The sequence below is a fragment of the Opisthocomus hoazin genome, chromosome 8 (assembly GCF_030867145.1).
Source record: "Opisthocomus hoazin isolate bOpiHoa1 chromosome 8, bOpiHoa1.hap1, whole genome shotgun sequence".
NCBI classification, from domain to species: domain Eukaryota; kingdom Metazoa; phylum Chordata; class Aves; order Opisthocomiformes; family Opisthocomidae; genus Opisthocomus; species Opisthocomus hoazin.
In genome coordinates this window covers 19,754,909-19,774,570 of record NC_134421.1, presented here as the reverse complement: position 1 = coordinate 19,774,570, position 19,662 = coordinate 19,754,909, and the positions used below count along the sequence as shown (strand labels likewise).

At 42.7% G+C, this 19,662-nt stretch overlaps 1 protein-coding gene across 1 annotated transcript in view; it reads left to right on the top strand.

The window, feature by feature from the left end:
• Window positions 1-19,662, top strand: part of UTP20 (UTP20 small subunit processome component) — a 66,130-nt gene that overhangs the window by 20,080 nt on the left and 26,388 nt on the right. Inside the window, exons 19-33 of the mRNA XM_075429453.1 lie at window positions 811-887; window positions 1,752-1,831; window positions 2,523-2,766; window positions 3,694-3,900; window positions 5,722-5,812; window positions 7,376-7,461; window positions 8,029-8,154; window positions 8,711-8,877; window positions 9,410-9,618; window positions 12,675-12,818; window positions 15,251-15,330; window positions 16,242-16,468; window positions 17,421-17,565; window positions 18,006-18,093; window positions 19,455-19,598. Of these exons, the coding sequence (XP_075285568.1) occupies window positions 811-887; window positions 1,752-1,831; window positions 2,523-2,766; window positions 3,694-3,900; window positions 5,722-5,812; window positions 7,376-7,461; window positions 8,029-8,154; window positions 8,711-8,877; window positions 9,410-9,618; window positions 12,675-12,818; window positions 15,251-15,330; window positions 16,242-16,468; window positions 17,421-17,565; window positions 18,006-18,093; window positions 19,455-19,598 (2,115 nt within the window). The remainder of the gene's footprint in view (window positions 1-810; window positions 888-1,751; window positions 1,832-2,522; window positions 2,767-3,693; window positions 3,901-5,721; window positions 5,813-7,375; window positions 7,462-8,028; window positions 8,155-8,710; window positions 8,878-9,409; window positions 9,619-12,674; window positions 12,819-15,250; window positions 15,331-16,241; window positions 16,469-17,420; window positions 17,566-18,005; window positions 18,094-19,454; window positions 19,599-19,662) is intronic.

Below are 19,662 nucleotides of genomic sequence, written 5' to 3'. Positions count from 1 at the left end.
ACAATCAGATTAATCAGGTTTTGATATCATGGAAAGGAAGGCATATCATTCCGGGGAGAAGTGAGTTGTGATCAAATTTAAATTCATGAGCTTGCCATACCGTCAGCATGATTGAATGTTGGTAGGACTCCCACTGGCTGTTGGAGAACCTAGCTTCTGGATCTTGCTACAGCGTGAAAATCTTGTATGCCTGTGACTTGGATCTTCCCTGCTGCTGACCTAAAGGGGACCTCACTTTCTATGTGTTGGAAGGGTCACAATTTTACTAGTTAAATCATCATGGATTTGGTGGGAGAGTGTTTTTAATTATTTTTCTGGCTGTTGCTGTACCTGTAGAATTTTTTTCTTTGACTTGTAAGCTCCTGTGAGGAAGGGTTGCAGGTCATTCCTACTGCATGTAGGTCAGCAAGGAGCCGGTCCAGAGGACATGCTTCTAGGCCTAGTGTAATGAAGACACTTCAGGGCAAACTTTCCTCTTTCTGGGGTCTCCAATGCTGCGATGGCAGCCCTGAAGTTCGAGAGGGAGGCAGTCAATCCATATCATCTACTGTGCTGAACTAGTTTTTGCACATTCATGGTATATAGGTATGTTGACAAGATCTCAGTGCAGCTTACAGTAAATGGTCTCTAGAGTTCCTTATGCAGCTAAGAGACAAGGAATGATGATGTGTGCTTCATTACTTGTAGTACTTGTGAGAACTTCTTTGATCAAAGTTTCCTCTTTGAAAGGAAGAAAGGTTAGGAGGGGTTGGTTGTTCTTTAACTACTGGTTTTTACATCTCAGCAAGATGGTATTGTGTGTCATTCTAGGTGCCTCTTCGGTATTTACTGGGAATGCTTTATATTAACTTCAGCCCTCTGTGGGATCCTGTAATTGAACTCATAACGTGAGTATATGTGGTTGGATGCTGCAATCTGTGATTATCTCGCAGAACATTCCTTCCATTGTTCTGTGAACAAAAGCTGTGGTAAAAATGATTTGTAGAGAAGATCTGTGCATCAGAACCTTCACATGAAATCTTCTGGAATGAATATGGTCTCTCAAATAGCAACCTGTGTAGACTTTTAATTTTTAACTTAGTTTCTGGTTTTTCTTACTATTAAAGGGAACTTGCAACTAATATAGTTAAATAGCATCAGAGTTTTGAGTCAAAGGTAGCAGGATTTTATTAGTGTTTCACAAATGCTTAAAGGAGCAAGAAGTCCCTCTCAGTTTCCCCGTCTGACTTTCCTGTCCTTACTCGAAAATCTCTAAATCCTGCTAAAGAGTAGGGAAGACTTACCATGTGACAGCTGAGCTAAATACCAAAATCAGTGTCTGCTTTTAGCATGGCTTTATCTTCTTGTTTTTTCCTCTCTGTTGTATGATTAAAGATTTTCCCCTTGAAACTAGTGAATTAATAAAAAAAATTAAACCAGCTCTTCAAAAGATACGTCTGTGCTAATTCTTCCTTTGGTTCTATATGATGTTACTGTACAGAAGTCAGTATAAAGCTTGAGAACATTTTTACTCACTTTGAGTTTCTTTGAAGTCATGAGATACAACCAGATTATTTTAATAACAATTGATATTTTGGATCCATGAGTAAAGGCGAGGAAGTGCTACAGCTGTATCGTGCAGATGGCCTGTCTTCAGACATCCACATTAAAGCAGTGGTCAAAGCCTTTGATTGTGTTAGTTGTTAACTTGCCTAGTGACGCATGGCTTTTTAATTTTCCTTTTAATTTCATGCTATCTTATGCTTTGTTAGTTCTCATGCAAAGGAAATGGAGAATAAACAGTTCTGGAAGGTCTTATATGAACATTTGGAGAGGGCTGCTACGTATGCTGGTAAGTCACAACTCCTAAATGTTGTTATGACAGTAACCAAGCTAATTGTGAGTGACATGACTGTGTTTTTATGTGCCCCAAATTTATGTGTGATGGGGGAGTTCAGAACCAGGGTTCCTGACTACCGGCATCATGTCCAAGGCAGGAAAGGAGAGGGGCTTCAGAGGAAACACTGTCTCCTTTTGTCCTAAACACCAAGAAGTAGATAGAGAAGACACCTGCGTTACTGGAAGGAATTGCAGGTTGCAAGAAGCCGTGCAGCAGTTTCGTCCCTGCTTAAAGCTGGCTCTGCCCGGACTGATCAGGAGCAGTGACAATATCTGTCTAATGGGACTCACCGTCTTTCTGCTCTGTAGATTCAGTGGAATTCCTGCAGTGTCTTTCTGGGTTGTGCTCTTGAGGTTTACCTGTGGGTGTATGAAATCTACGATTTCACTATAGAGACACAAGCGTGGGGCCATTTGTCGTCTTCTCTGTTATTCAGGAGAACTGAGCTTAACTGAGATGTGTCAGGGCTGTAAGGCATGCTAGAATACTTCCTAAGCAATGCAGGTCTTCCAGGTCGGTGTTAAATACAATTGTCTAAACGGTTACATGTCACTAAAAGTATTACTTTTGTGATGGGAGACTGATCCCTTGCTACTGGTGATTGTGAAGTAACCTGAAGAGATTTTCTTCATCTGTTCTGTAGAAATGGAGCTGCAAAATGAACTAGATGAACAGGAGGAAAGCATTGCTGAAACCGAAAGTGAGAAGATACCAGAAGGAGCAGTGGGTACTCTCTTCCTGGAACAGCTGAGGACTAGAACAGATTGCAGCGAGCGGCTGGACCACACAAATTTCCGTTTTCTATTGTGGAAAGCACTGGATAAGTTTCCAGACAGAGTGGAGCCTAGGTCAAGGGAACTTTCCCCACTTCTGCTGAGATTTATTCGGTAAGTAAGATTTATTTTTTAGTTGAGAGGACACGTTGCTTTCAATGTGTGTTGCTGAGCTTTAAGATTATGGCTATCCTGTTGTAGACTTTACTTCCTGAATGCGTGGCTGATGAGATGTCTGTTTCCAGTTAAGATAACATTTTGATTGAAATGTGGATTCTGTTAGAAACATCACATAAGAAGTAGGCTGAAGTGAAACTGGCAGTACATTTCTGCTGCTCAGTCTCTCATTTATTGCCTTACCACTGTCACAGCCTCATTATCCCATTAGGGAGTGATTTCAGTGGAAATTAAGTTCCTTTTTTTTTAAATGAAAATATATTTTAATTTAGAATCACAGAATACCAAAATATTTTCTTCCAAGATGGGGAAAATACTGGTTTTGTTACAGGCTGACTCAGTTTACTGCCCCTGGAGGGAGAGCAGTGGTGTGCTTGCAGGTGTGTACATATCAGATAGTATGATGCAGATATTCCTTTTCTATGGTTAGAAAACCTGTGTTTTGCTTGCCTTGCTGAAAAAACTGAACCATACTGTAGTAGGCTATTTTCCTCGCTTACTCTTGCACTGCCATACTTACTGTTCAGCTGCCCACTTGAGCAAACACAACTCCCATGGCCTTCCCATAACCTCTTTACAGAGCTCTAGTAATTCAGTGGTCCGTGTCTCTCTCTTCCTCTCCACCAGGTACCTCCAGTCTCCTTTAGTGTATTTGGTTACTGCCCTATATCTCTGCAACTTGTAGGCAAAGAATCATATACTTGATGAAATACGCTTCTTTTGGAATTTTTAACTGTATAGTGTCCCAAGACAGTGCCATTAATAATGAGAATGATGGATTGTGGAGTTTTTAGTTGTTCTTGCCTTGAAACCCTGAAAAATGGTATGCTTCTTAATTTTTTTTTTTTTTTTTTTTGAACACAGAAATGAGTACTACCCAGCAGATTCATTAGTGGCTCCATCTCAGGATCTTAGGAAGAAAACTAGTGGTACAGTAGCAGCAAAAGAAACACCTGGTGAAGAGGTGAATGATGTTGCTATGGAGGAGGAAGAGGAGGAAGAAGAAAAGGAAGAAGGGGAACCAATTACTGTAGGATTACCAAAAAGGAAAACAAGAAGAGCTGCTGCTAAGTAGGTATTTTTACTTTTCCCTTGCTAGTGCTTTCATGGAAAGCAGATTCAGCAGCTCATGTTGAGATAAAAGCTATGCTTATATATATATTCCTTTTTCTTCTTTTGCTTGCACTTCGTAATTTTTCAGTGAATTATAAGCACTTACAATCAGAAACTCTTCCTGCACAGTACTAAACATCCAAAGACCCTGCCCAGGCTTTATCATTATCTCATTACCTGCTGACAGTCTGCGGTTTCTGTTGCTTTAAACAAAAGTTATGTGGTATTCTGAAGCCACTCTGAAGTTTTCTGAGGCCATTGTACCTGCAATCCCCTGGCTTGTCTGTGTGTATCTGTTGGTCTTTTTAAACTGTGGGCATTGCCAAACACTTTGAAAAATAAGACTATTCATTTAGGTGTTTTAGTATTGGGATTCTGCCATTGCCTACCTGGTACAAATCTTGTTTCCGGTCTTCTTCTTAGGGACAAAGATTTTATTTGGTGGTGTTTTAGACAGAAGCTAGATGCTGTTGTAATGTCATTGTTTGCGGTGCTGAATGCATGGAGAAAGTGACTATTTGTATGAATTCTCCACAATTTCTCTAATCAGAGTCTTTACCTTGATGACCTCTGTCAAGTGTCCATTACAAGTACGTCACAAAGATTTATATTTTACCACTTTTTCTGCATAGGATGGCCCTTGTAATGACAGAGAACTTCGATATGTCACCTTACATGTTGAAACACAACGAGCATTTGATATGTAACCAGAATTGTCATTTAATCCAGGGTGTCTTATGGGTGTTTCATTTTGTTCCCAAATTCTGGCTTGTATCTGCAAATTAGCAGCAATTCAAATACTTTTTTTTTTTTTTCCTCAAACTTCCATCTCAAAATATCCACGTACTGAAGTGGAAACGTTAGTTCCTGGTAGCAGTAACAAAGGCGTAAAAGATTTACGGGAGGCGTGTTAATGAGTTCTGAAGTGACCTCCCTTCGTCTTCGCCATGGGTGGCTGATGCAGTCAGGCCTGGGCTGTGGTGGGAGAGCCCCTGCGGAGCTGTACCCTGTGGCCCCCAAGCTCGGCGTGGGGCACAGTGGGAACACCCACTCCTGGCCCGAGTCGGCGTGGGGTAGCCAGAAGGCATCGTGCTCGTCCTTTGGTTGAGCCCAGCTGAGGGTCTGGAGAGAGTTTTAGTGTAAAATACCAGGGGGGGCAGCTGGCTGAGGAAGCCTCTGCCAGCACCGCAGCGCATATTGTAGGGGGGATCACGCACCTTGCTTATCCTGGTCACCTCTCTCCCCTCCCATGAAGTGGAGGTGGGGCAGATGTGGGGTGACACAGCCACTTTGGGAGGAAGTGAATCCTGTCTGTGCTAGCCTGGCAGAAGTCCAGCACAGTCTGCGGCTAAATGGAGCCCTTCGTGTTGATAGGAGTGAAGTGGGCACCAGTTAGGGACAAGTAAATAAATAAAGAGGTAAATTCACCTATTTGGTGTTCCAAGCTGGGCTGGCAGAGAGAAGTGAGCCTCATCCTGGTTGCTTGTATTCTTTTCTCATCAAAAGCTGAAGCCATCTAGTGCTGCTGAAGAAACGGCCTTCTCTGTGCAGTGAAGTGACATCTGGAAGGAGCTGCTCATGAGAGGGAACAGGGTACCTCTTACACCCCTTGCTGTGTCTCTGAAATGGAGGCCTGTAGACTTGGGATCCCCTTGTGTGGTGTTTTTTTTTCTTCTTTGTTGTTAATCAGTTTTAATAAAAGTTCCCATTTGTTTATGATAATGCAGCATTGTCTCTTCTGGCCATTTTAAAAAATAACTGTTTTGGTTTGTTTTACAGGCAACTAATAGCCCACTTACAAGTTTTCTCTAAATTCTCGAATCCCTGTGCATTGTATCTGGAGCAGAAGCTGAAAGCGTTGTATACCCAGGTGATGCTATTTCCTGACTTTTAGAATTGCTGCTAATAAACGAACTCATTCTTATTTGAGTGCATTGTCTGAGACTGCAGAAATCTGTCATTTTCTGAAGCCAACCATGATAGCTGAAAAATTACCTGTCCTTGAGAGGGCTTCCTAGCAGGCTTCACTTGAAATGACCCCGTTTAGCAAAGACCTGCTTGGGATCCATGGCTTAGTGTGCCAGGAGTGGCACACGCAAACACATCTGGCAGCAGACAAGTAGTAGTCTTTGGCAAGGTAGAGGACTGGCTGTAGAGGAAGTCTCCTGGAAGAGGATTTTGAATCCAAAGCTTGGGGAAGACTGGAGGAGACTTGTCCTTGTCCTACAGTGTTTTAACTACAGAGAGTATGGTCAGTGTGAACAACAGATCATTTTGCATCTAAAAAAGAAAACAAGAGTTTGCAGTTTGATAAGATTTATTTTTGAGGCATTTCCCTGAAGGAATTGTCAAAAACATGACTCTGAAGAGGGATTATAAGTCTTTATCCCCTTGAAAGGGTATTTTGTTAATTTTACTGGGTTTTGTTGGTTCCCAGTTTGTGGATTTGTTCAGATCATTGGGGTTTGCTCTAATTGTTCCTAGTTTGTGTTTTGTGAGGCTGCATTCAGTGGGCTGTAGAATTGTATTAAATGGTACAAACCGGTTAGTACGAACCTGGGTTTTACCTTGCACCCAGTCTGGGAGTTGAAAGGTCCATTCATTAGTCCCCAAATTTGAGAATCTCTAATGAACATCCACTCTTTTTCAGTCAACCTCAGAGTTTTGCCTAGGAAAAGAGTTGGTCCGTGTGTTTGCTTGCCTGTACTCTCTAGGAGAAAGGGTGAACAGATGTGTACAGGTCAAAACAGTGTGTGAAGAACAGCCTGACGTATGAAGAGAGATTACTTCATCACTTACTGTTTGCCATTTCTGTATCTTAGCATATGTATTGTCGTGGCTGGTGTGTCCCTCTAGGAAAGGGATGTCATGCCAAAGTGACCTTTGATTCTAGACTGTGCTGTTTGGTAGGAGACTGAAGAACTGACAAAGGTGCCACTTGGGGAAATGATGGTTTCTTAGTGCCTGGGTTACGAGGAGTAATCTTCAAGACAGGGCAAATCTCAGACTTTGCATATCAAGTCTTACGAGTATTTTGTGTTTGTCAGAGGAAAGAAATACAGATAGATGTCTTGGGATGGTTTGGGTGGTTTGCCTTCTAATCCAGGCTTCCCAGGTACACAGTTGGTAACTGGTTTTGGAGGTTGAAAACGCAACCTGACAGTGGTCCAAAAGACAGTTATGAAAAACCAAGTATTATAACTATCCTATGTAGATGGTGAAGTGGGGAAAGTATATATGAACTACCAGCAACTGTGTCTGCTTTTGAGGAGTGACAGTTTGTGTATTTGCAACTTGGCTTTGTACTAGCAACACATGCATACTGTTCCCATTTTGATTAGTCCAAAACCTGCTGGAGTTTGGAGCCTTCGGGTTGTTTCAGTATTTTCAGTAAGCACTTCTGCCTTCTAGATTCTTCTTTTGTCGTTTTCAGTTACTGTCCCATCAAGACCAGAATGTACAGAGAATAGCTCTTGACTGTATAATGACATACAAGCATCCTCATCTACTGCCATACAGGTAAAAGCTTTTTTATTATTTTTAGCACCAGTGAATGAGCCTGCTGTCGTATCAGAAGCCTGCTTGGGGTCAGTTGCTTCAAAGAGAGAGCCTTTCCTGTATTTGTTGAAGACACATACATAAATTCTAATTTTAGCCAGCTGTATATTTCCTATCTAAAACAGGAAATAAGGTCTTGAGGTTGATCAGTGTCTCTTTTTTGTTTATAGGAAAATGGCAGCACTTTCATTCTGTCCCTTAATAGGGTGTGCTTAGTAGTTGCGTCATTTTCAAAGAGGTCTTTTGTACTGATGATTTATAACCACACAGAGAAAGTGACAGCATAAAACTGTAGTTTGTGGTTGAATAATATCTTCCGAATGTGTCCAGGACGTACTTTCCTACATAATTAGCTTGAACTTGCTGGCTTTTTTAATACTTTTTGTTAAAAGGGAGGGAAGATAGTACTTTAATGTTTTATATACAGCATAGATTAGATAGGTAAGTAATTAGATATAGATGCGCATGTGTGTGTCAGTTTATTTTTAGAAACCATATCTGACCTCAAATAATGTTTATTACTCTCAGGGAGAACTTACAAAGACTACTGGAGGACAAGAGTTTTAAAGAAGAGATAGTCCATTTCAGTATTTCTGAGGAGACCGCAGTAGTAAAAACAGAGCATCGACCAGATCTCATCCCTGTTCTTATGAGGTGTGTCATGAAATGCGAATTTAAAAGTTTCATGTCAAAGTACCATGAGCAGAGATGTAATGCCGCTGCTTCTCATTTTAAATAGTTGAGATAAACCTGTGGTTGATGGTATAGTTTGGCAAGTTAGTTGGTGATATTCTGTATGGTTTCCGTATTAACACATTTATGTAATGTGTTATGCAAATAGTGTTTTCTTTAAAAACAGCATTTTGGTAAGTACTATTTCTGCTAAGGCTTAGAGAGAACTGTGAGAACAGTTCACTGAGTATTGCCACTTATTTTTATTAAGATACAGTGATGCAAGTTATCATACAGATAACTAGTTTTATATCTGAAGTCTCCAGCAAAGCTTCCATTGTAGTAGTAGAAGCTGGTCTTTCACTGGGATGTTTTTTGGGCAATGTATCGTAGTTCAGTGGAGACCCTGAAGAGGGGACTTCCACTCAGATTGTTCTCACTAGAGAACATTTTTAAATGGAGTTTCTCCTGCAGAAGAAGAGGCTAGGAAACAGATGGCTTGCTGAAAGTTAATGCAACTTCTTTTTGGCTCTTTAAGAATTCTCTATGGCAGAATGAGAAACAAAACAGGGAGCAAAACACAGGGCAAGTCTTCAGCGGGCACTCGCATGTCGATCGTTCTGCGATTTCTTGCTGGCTCACTGCCAGAAGAGATACGAATGTTCTTGGATCTACTCTTTGAAGCTGTGAAGCAATTCAGTAATGGTAGGTACAGGCAGTAGAACCTGGAGGTATGGTAATTCCTGACCTGTAGAGATGTGGGAGGATAAATAATGCTTAGTACTGCTGTGTGCTTCAGTTTATCTCTAACAGTGCCTTGGAAGGATGAAAGGATGGAAGTAAACTTTTGATAAGGACTGGGATTCCTCTGAGCTTTTCCCTACAAAGAATGATTGCTCCGTTTTACAGGTCCAAGGTCAGAAAAACTGAATGACTTGCCACAGCTGTGCAAGTAAGCTGTAGCAGGCCAGGAATGAACAATGGCTGGCATCATAGGCTAGCCTTGCATGTGGTAGCAATAAACAGAGGTCGTGAAGCGCTCTGATACTGTAGCAGTGGGAGATGTTTGAGTGTCACAGAGAGGTGGAGACCCAGAGCCATCCTTATTTAAAATGCTGAATGTGAGGATCTGTAATTCAGGGCCAGATTATACTATTTTTCACTGAGAATTATTTTCAGTAGTAGGTATCTTTGTGGTGCTTCTCTGGATAAGTTGCTGTCCCTTTGCCTGTTGCAGGGCCTTGCCAGGCTGCAGTGCTTCGAAGTACTTCAGAGCTGGATTTAGCTAAAGTCCTGCCACTTGGACGTCAGCATAGCCTCTTCAACGGTCTCGAAGTTGTGTTGAAAAACATGGGACATTTGATCTGTCAGTACCTGCCTGAAATTCTACAGATTCTGCTCTGCATGACGGCAGTGGTATCCTGCATCCTCCAACAAAGAGAGAAGGTACAATATATGCAGATGATACACAAACATGTAAATTAAATTTCTTTCCCTCATTAAATTCCTTTCCCTTCTCCTCCCCTTACCTTGCACATGTACACATGCGTTCACTGTTTCAGATCAAGATAAGTTTGGTGCCAGCATGGAGTGAAGCTTAGCATTAGATGTCTGTCAAAACAGAGGCCTATGATATTTGTCTGAAAGTGCTACAGGGCTCAGGCAGTGCAGGTGGAGTTAATGTATTTAGAAAGCTGCTTTGGGCTGCATTTTTGGTTGAGTTACTGAAGAGAGAGTTGGAGGTGATATCTCTGCATTGCTACCTGCTTGCTCTGTGGACAGATGGGCTTGAGGGAGAGCTAAATGATTTGTTGTAAGAACAGAAGAAGATCTTACAGCTAGAAGTTGAAATTTGCCTTAAAGATACAGTTTCTCGGCTGCAAGGACCTGCTCAAGCATTTGAGCAGGAGGAGGAGAGGATTTAAAGTTTCTGGTCTGAGGACTTCAGAGCAAAACTTGTCTTTGAGGTGTTTTGTTGCAGGGCTAGACCCCCGGGGAGCTCAGCATTGTGGGTGATCATAGTGATTATCTATCTACAGTGATTGTCCCCTGTTGTGGGATACAGGAGGAACATGACTACCAACCATGCTTTCAGCACACTAGAAGCATGTTTGGCTCTGTATCAGGAGTAGTCATGCTAATCCTGTGTCACAATTTGGGTGTCAACCGGGTTATCTGCAGACCACTGCAAAGGCTTTTTTCCCTTGCTATGCAATGGCTGTGCGTGCAGAAAGAGTCAGGTGAGGAAAACTTTCTGTTAAAGATTGGCTGCACCTAAAGATGGGGCGTGTTGGCTTGCTGCTGCCCTGTGCCCAGGAGAACAGTGCAGAGGTCCCTGAGCTCTTGCTCGGCTAGCTCAGGGGATCTGGTGCTGGCTATTTGGAAGCCATGACATTGAGTCAGGCTTTTTTGTCTTTCTGAAACCAATGCCTTTGCCATGCTTCAATCCAAACAGGAAAAGGAAAGCTGGAGTCTGGCCCAGTGCAGAGCCCGACTGTATATTAGGTATGAAACAAGCAAACTGCACAGTCATCATCATCACTATGGTGTTGAAAGGAATTATGTGATGGCAGACTGAGCAATCGGTGTTAGGTAATGAATATTTTGTCACCGTGTGCGTGTGTTCTTGCCAAGAGCCATCTGTGAGCATTTGAGTTAGAACTTGCCTTGAAAACAACCCATCAAAGCAAGCCCTTGCAGTCAGGTGGCATCCAAGGTCCCATAGTTGCCTGCAGGCTGCACAGAACCTTGTAACTGTATTCATTTATGAAGGGGATGAGCAAATTTTAGGACAGCAGCATCCCACAGTCTGACTTAAGCAATGGATTGTATGTGCCTACATGTTTTAAACTGGAAAAAGAGTTTTAAAATCTGCTTCATTCATTGCTGGGACGGTCACATTTTGCCAGGGTTACTACCGTAATCCTGCGATCGTTGTGTAATGTATGGAGTGATGGTCAGTCATTTGTCTGAACTTAATTTAGCACTTCATTAGCCCATGAGATGTTAAAAGCTCAAGGAAGAGTGTGAGAAATTGGTTTATCTTGGCTAATGATTAGAATACATTCTTGGAGTTAGAGAGTAATTTATTGCAGAGTGATGCTGCCTGGAGAGTTAAACATCAACTTTAATCATTTTAAGCAGAGTTATTCATTTACTGTTTCCTACTGATTGTGTTCAGTATTGAGTTTCTTTGTCCTCTCGAAGACTTGATCCCAGAAGACTGCTCTTACGGTGACTGAACAGTGGTAGACCCAACATTATTTCGCTTGGAGGTCACCATTAGCAGTAGCAGCCTGGTTTGTGCTTTCTTTAGCCCTTCAAGCAGCTCATTTGCTGCCTGGAAGCTGATTGCACTCCATTAGTACACATTCAGTGCAGCTTGGGAGGTCCTAGGCAAGAGCACGTTTGATTCCTTTTCCATCATCTCCTCTTTGTGTTTTTACCTGTGATTTTGGGTGCAGAGGGAGTATAGAAGTGTATTGCATGGTGGAGAGTAGTGTCTTCAGAAGTCTATAGGTATATCAAATAATAAAAAAAAGTGATGGCTTTCAGCGAGGCTTTGACACCAAAGCTGCTTTGCAATATAAGAGATACAAGTGTTTATTCTGTGTGGTGGATTGTGATGTGTACTGGAGACCCTGAGGAACCCAAGACATAGCTCCAGCCTCGGACAGTGGCCTTTATTTGCTCTGATGTGGCTCTTGTTTCTGAGATTGGAGTTCAGTACCTCTGCACTGTGGAGCTACCTCACGTTTGTGCTGTGAGCTGCATTGCACAGCATGGAAATATTTTAGGTTACTCAAGACTCTTCTCAGAAAGAAGAGTTAGAATGCAGCAGTGTGTTAATAACTTCATGATTAGCTGTGTGGCTGATTTCCTTACCAAAATGTTTTCCCCAAGAAAGGCTATGGAATGTAACCACTAAATGGGTACAGGAAGCATCCTCCGGTAACCAAATGCTATACCCTGCCCCCCCCCCCCCCCCCCCCCCCCCCCCCGATTACCATCAGAGGAGGTGGTTCACATTCTTGCCTTGTCTGTTCCTACCGCCTCTCCTTGTCTGTGTTGATTTCTTTTCTTCCCAGTAGATCTCAGTGTGCAAAGTACAACTTTGCTTTCGAGAGCTGATCTGAGTCCTTTCCAGTGTAAAACAGAATTATTTAAGTGTCAGGGCTGGAAATGTAACTGTGATGTAGCTTTCTGCATTGTGTCCAAAAAAGGCAGTTGCTACTTCAAACCTGTTGGCATAAATTTTCATGAGCTGGAGGAGTCCTGTGTAGCTGACTCAGTGCAGGAACCGGCACCTCTTAGAAAAATTTAGGTCAGCTGTGAGAGGTAGATTGCTACTGTGAACAAGTTACAGGAGAAAACAGAAGAATATTGTGATAGTTCCAGCAAAGGTTGTATCTGTGGTCAATGAAATGCTGTACTGAATTTTAGAGCAAGTAATTAGCAATTGTTCTGCAGAGGTATTACCGTTTTTTGTTTTGTTTTCATAGGTCCAGCCTAGGTTCATTAATCCACTGAAGAATTTGAGACGTCTTGGACTCAAGCTTGTGGTGGAGTTTTTTTCTGATTATGAGACCTACAGCTTTAGTGTGGATGAGATTGATGCAGTTTTCCATGCAGTGGTATGGCCTCAGGTAAGTATTTCTTGTTCTTCCAAACAGCTCGTGTGTAACATGCACTGTGCAGAGAACTCCAAGTGCACTGGAGTCCACTGTGTCAGCTATGTCCCTCACAGGATTGGATGCAGCCTCAGGCAGATTCTGGCGTTCTGATGTTTCTATGCAAGGCCTGGTTCTTGGCTCACGTCTGATTAGTCCTGGAACAATCAAGTTACAGACTAAAGTACAAATTAATTCATCTGAATAAAATGGGTGCCATTTCTTTGCTCTTTAAGCACAGAAGCAGATTTCTTCCCTGGATGCTTCAAGGAGGCAAAATAATACTCATCACTTCTGGGGGCACTTTGCTGCTTTTCTGCGTGACAGTTATTGGGCTGGTGGTAGGGGACTGCAGAAGCAGATGCTGCTGCAGGAAAGGAAGGACGCATCAGGGTCTGTCAGTGGATTGTGTGCTTTTGTGCCTGCCTGCTTGGAGTCCCATGTGAGCACAGTGACAAAGCACGGGGTTGTGGCCTTCATCAGAGAAATTCGGGTCACCTCTGAGTTTGGAAAATGCGCTGTTGTGAGAGGAAGAGAGAACACACAGTATTTAAAATGAAATTGTGCTGGCTGTGTCGGTGCACTGGGCTCTGAGGTTATCAGGGAATGCCTGTACCGGCTGTTGAGTTGTCCCTGCTCAAAAGGCTGTTGCCCCCACCCAAAGAGTAACTGAGCAAGATGGACTGAATCCAGTGGAGCTCTTCCGCTGAGGCTTTCCTGGTGTCCAAATGTCCAGCTTCCGTGCAGCAGAAAAGCCTGTCAAAGAGCACCAGGAGTAACTGGAGTGGTCTGTGAAGCCCCAGATCTGCTTCTGTAGACGTTGTGTTTGTCTACTCCTACCCTGTTTCTCTGCGCTACCAGTTACAATATGTGATGCGTAGTATGTGTATGTAGACAAACAGTGGATAAAATAGTTTCAGGCGGTGCATATAGCTCTCCATTTCAGTGGGCTGAGCAACAGGGCGTTTTATGTTCCTGGTTTGTCCATGGCGCCCTTTTCAAGGCCAGGGTGCCACATTAGCAAAGCAGTGAACATTTACTGCAGTCCCAGAGCAGTTCAGGCATGGGGTTCGGGCTTTAAGTCATCACTTAATGCTTTCGGGGTGCATTGCATTTGAAAACGCTGAGCAAATCTGAACAAGATATAAAATTGTTGTTAAATAGTTAAAATTCCTGTTGTCCTTGTAGATGTCAGGAAGACAGAGCGGTCTGGGGGCTTGGATGGTAGCATGATCCAGAAGCTCCCTCTAGAGGGAGTCCCTGCCAGTGAACTCCATGAAGATCTGGTTTTGGCAGATCGTTCAACTTGTGTGCTTTGCTGTGTTCAGGCTATGGAACTGAGGTGTATACAAACTCGTGGAGAGGGCAAATTGTTTTAAGCCGGAGGTACTTGAAACTGAAGTTTGCTGCCCTTTGTACTACAGGAATTTGCTGCAGAGGCTCAACATCATTAACCTGCACAGCAGCATTCCCACAGGATTGGATTAACAGTTTTCTCTCTATTGTACATCATTCAGAAAAGCTCTGTTTTATGCAGAGCAATAAAATACCAGCCTTTGTGGGCAGGAGAAGAAGTTTTCTAAGACCTTTCTATAACAGTCAGACCCGCCATCTTTTCTGTTGCACTCAGGTCTTGAGCCCAGACTGAGCTAGTCCAAACCCCACATGCACCATCCTAGCTATTGCCCCCGAATGCACTGGAGCCTCCCCTGACTGTGTGTTCACTAATGATGTCCTACTGGCAGTCCAGCTGTGGTCAGGCTGGAAACCCAGCTGTGTGACTTGCGTGCAGCCTGCTGGGCAGTAGAGTGGCAGAGAGGAGGGAGCCAGGCCTGTGCACTGGGTCTCTTTTGCCTGTGTCCAGTCATGTGGAGGAGCAGCAGCTGCTGTGTGGGCCTTAGGCTGGGCAGCTCTTAGGTGGGGTTGTTTTGGACACAGAACCCTGTTAGGAGATCCCATTCTGGGGTGCGGTGAAGTGCTCGAGCCTCTCCCTGAGCAGAGAGGGTGCTTTGTGGCAGCGAGGCCATGGAGACCTAGAGCAGGTGCTGGAATGGCAGGAGCTGCAGGCAGGGAGTAGAAAGTGTGGGAGGAGAGAGTGTTGGGTGTTGTGCTTGAGATCTCATAGGTACGTCTGAGAGTGGTTGCTAGGTCTCTGTGGCAAATGTGAGGCTTCATGGGGAGCCGCTTTCAAGGGGAGGGCAAAATGGTAGCTGGAATAGTGTATAAATAGGAGTAAGATAATCTAAGAGTGATTCCACAAATACCAAGGAGTCTGGAAAAATGATGATGAAATTACTTTCTAAAGAAAGGTAAACTATAGATTGTAGTGAGGTCTTTGTTAGAGATGAGATTTTTAAGTGGCTTTACCTACTCTTGTTGCATCGGTATCTGATTTTTGTCTCATTTAGGTCTGCAGATTGGCTTCAGAGAGTCAGTATTCTCCAACTTTCCTGCTCAAACTCATTCACACCTGGAGTAAGAATCCCAGGTAAGTGTCCTCATGAAGAAGCATAAGTACTTCTGAGTACACGAAACTCGAGGAAAAAAGAACACACTAGCAAGTTATGAATAATTCCGTCAAAACCCATATTTTCTTTTTCTGTTAGACTCTTATTCTTTTCATAGCAGTCCAGATGCAGTTGGGAAGCTTTCCAATTTATGCAATAACTCTCTTTTTAGTGGGCTGCTCTTCACATATAGTAACAATTAAGCACATATGTAGCCCAAACCCAGCTGATGGATGAGGAGGAGGGCTGACTTCTTAGAATATGTCTGTCTTGATCAATGACTTCTTGATCTTGGGAGGTGGGAACTCAGTTTTATAATATATCATTTCATTCATGTGTTTACATTCCGTATTTCTTTCTATTTTATGAAAGAATGTGGGTGGGTTCAGCACAGAATCTGTGACAGAGATTCTGGTGCTGAAAGTTGTAAGAGAGACTTTTTTTTTTTATGCAGACACTGTGAGAAATTCCAGCTCAGCTGTCTTGAGTGATTTTTGCCTCTTCCACAGATCACTGCTTTTCCTTTGCAAAAGTATTCAGTATCTGTTTTAAGACATAATTTGTAGGCAGGAAGAACTTACATACAAACCTGTAAAAAATTCTGTTGAATGGTTAGGTTAGGAGCAGACTAACGGGAGACATGGACAAACATCTGTGGAGAAAAGGTTAGGTTTAGGTGATGCTATCTTGAAGCAAGAAAAGGGGGTTGATGACCTTTCAACCTCCATTCATTCTATTTTTCACGACACTGTCATTCTGTATTTTTTTTTATGCTTTCTTCTTGTTTGAAGTAGTAGGCAGTCATTACCTTTTTGTGTGACTTCTTGTACAAAAGAATTATAAAGTTCTGAATTTAAATTTTAGCCAACCTTTTTTATAATCTTTCTCTCAGGTATTTCCCCTTGCTGGCTAAGCAGCAGCCAGATCACCCAGAGTGTGATATACTGTCAAATGTGTTTGCTGTGCTGTCAGCCAAGAATCTGTCTGAGGCCACATCCAGTCTGGTGATGGACATAGCTGATAGCCTTCTCAACAGCCCAGATTTTGAACCCACGGAGCAGGTTTCCAGTTTGAGCGTGACTGACTGTGTTGTCATGGTCACTGGAGACATGACAGAAGGTATGTTTGCGTAAGAGTTGAGAGGCCCGTTGGGTGCTTTGGATGGAGGTGTTAGACAATACCAGGGAAGGAGACCTCCCAGTGGAGGTGGAAACGTCAATGTACAAATTTGTCTTGGCATGGTGAAGAACTGTAAAGTCCTGCTTGTTTAATGACTGGTGATACCCGCATTTGAGTGTTAGGGTCCTGAGCATGGAGAAATGCCTTATGAAGAAGGAAAATGTGTTGTTGACCTGTTTTGTCTGTGAAGCTTTAGCTGATACGATAACTTCCAAGAACTGCATTGCTGACTTGACTCAGAGCCTAGCATCAAGTTTTATATAAAGGCCCACTCCCTGTATGTGCATGGTCATGTATCACTTTGATATTTAGTCTGTGCTCCCTGACAAGAAAGACCTGCCACTGATTCCTTTTATCTTTGAGTGGTAGTAGACAGGAAGGGTGGTGTGCTGTGTTTGATGCTGTGGAGCCATCTTTCACCTGTAACCCTCACAAGCAGAGGAAGGGAGAGCACTTCTCACTGTGCCCTTGTTATGGCAGCTTTGATTTGCACAAGGGGTCAGTGGTAGAATAAAGAAAACTACAAATGCTCCAGGCATTTTAGGAAGTGGTTACTACCTTCGAGGAACATCCTTGGTATCTTTTGATAAGCCCACACTTACCAGGGCTGTTACTGAAATCTGTGAGGAGAGCTTTTGTTCTCTGTGTGTGCTTTCTTTGGTCCCAGCTCAGACATGTTAGACTCAGTCTCAGTAAGCGCTGGTGCATGTTCCCAGCAGCCAGCTGCCCTTCACATTCATAGGTCCCACTGATTTTTTTTTTTATTTCCACTGATGACAAACCTCCTTTGTCTACGTTTCCCCCTTTCCCCCTTTGTTTGTGTAGGGTTGGACCTCCCTTCTGTTGCTTGCAGCACAGAATTAGGTGTTGCTAAATGTTGTATCCCTTACAGAGACCCTCAGCCTAGGTTGCCGCTTGGTTCTGCCTCATGTTCCTGCCATACTTCAGTATTTCAGCAAAACGATGTTGAATATGGAGAAGGTGAAAAAGAAGAAGTATAGAGCTCAAGTCAGCAAAGAGCTGAGTATACTTTCCAAGTAAGTGATTCTTTAGAGCTCAAAACAGTTAAAAAGTTGAGAGGAGGGAGGAAGAAAGGAGCTTTTAGTAATAGGTTCCAAATTAAAAACATTGCATCTCAAACTATTTAAATTTAGAGCAGTTGAAAATACCTGGATCTGTCATTGACCTTGCAAGTTGTTGGTGACTGAGGTAAAAGTTTTCAGCAATTGATTCTAACTGTTTCTGTTGCTAGTATTCAAAACCAATGCCTCTTGAGGGTAGGAAAAGGTGCAGAAATGCCTGCAGTCATGTGAAACTGAATACTTGGGCTGATACCGTAGTTTTGGTGGTTATGTTCTATTAGCCTGGATGGGCTGATGAAGCCCTGTTACGTGGGACTGGTGCTGACTGAGTTTTTTGCCCTATACTGGGGATTGGATTGATATGAAATAGTAAATTACCTTGTCTCATTGTGCAGGATCAGCAAATTTATACAAGAAAAGAGTCAGAATTCAGTGCTTGTAAGCCTTCTCCTCCCGTTCCTTTATCAGAGTAACATGGAGCAGGTAGGTAGAAATTACTGCCCCCCCCATTAAACTTATAATACTTTCTTTCAGTATCTTTATTTAAGATGCAGTTAATAGTCTTATTGATTACATGCCATTTCTCGTGGTTACCCTGAAATCAACTCTTCATGTGTTTGTAGTCTTCTCAGGACATTGTGCCATTGCATGTTGATGTGTACGACTCACTGGATACTTTGCAGGGCTGCCTCTGCCCAGGCTGACTCTGTTCCACCTTTTCATGGAATAGGTCTGCAGAAGTTTTTATGCAGTCTTCACCTCCTTTGCCACTGTAGTCAATCCACCAAATTCCTTGCAGTGTTTGGAAAAAAAAGCTCTTCACTGTGGATTTTATGCACCCCAAATCCAAAGCCACAGCATCTGTACAGCAACATGAATACATAGGTTGAGTGTGCAGTACATGCTGTGTAATGGGCAGTGCTACATTGGTCTGTTGCAGAATGAAAGGCAAACATTACACAGTACTACTAACATGTTCCCGTATCTTCTGCTTGCATTCTGTTTTGCTTCCACTCTTAAGGAATCCATCTGCGGGTACAGAAGTGTATCTCAGAACTGAAACTTCCCTAAATCCTAAATTTGTCAGGCAGGCAAAGCATATGGGCTGCAGTTGAAGGAAGCAGAGCTCTCCATGGCTTAGGCTTTTGTAAACAGTTAAATAAATCAAGAACTGAGGATATTGGTAGACTATTGTGTCTGGGTTTCCCTCACTACCAAACCTTGTTTTCAGGAATATGGTCCCATGAATGAATCTATTGATTGTTCAGCTTGATTGCCTGAATCCTTGGATCAATGCTTGGGTCTTGTTTTTCTTAAAAACATGCAGTTGCTCAGTGAGAGATTGGAGGTTTGCAGAAGGAACTGCTAAGTAGCAGCCTGTAGCTTCTGCTTTGCAAGTGGTTATTTAGCTGTTCCCAGAGGATTCTTGGGTTTTAAATCTGTGAATCATTAGGAGACCAGGTATGATTTCCGTTCAGGGAGATCATACAGGTATATGGTGCTGTTAGTGTTCGTTTCACAGGTTAGACTACTTTTTAAAGCTCTCTTAGTTCTCCTGACCTTTGAGTCATTGAGGAAAGACAAAAAATATGAAGTCTTCATCATGATGGCACCCATCTCTAACACTATGTTTGTGCCTAACTGAAAGGTTGCAAGTGCTTTTGACAGACTTGATGATTGCATTGAGTGTGTCCTCCTAATTCTTTGTTCTCATTCAGTATCTGTGATCTGAACAAAATACAGAAAAGTGGTGAAGTTCACTCTGTGTCTTGAAATATTTCCCAAGGAAATGAAATAATCTCATGAGGTTTCAGTATTTATTGACAGTTATCTGTCTCTTTCAGGGTACAGAGATTGACATTCTGGAAACAGTGCAGAACTTGCTGAGGCATTGCTCAAACCCTACAAGCTTTCTCAAACCACTGGCAAAGCTTTTTTCTGTCATCCAGAACAAACTGTCTCGACATAAATTGTGCTTGGTATTTCAGGTATTGCATTTTTATGTGTCTTTCTGTGCTTGTTTTAACTTGGTCTAAGAGATCAAGAGTTAAA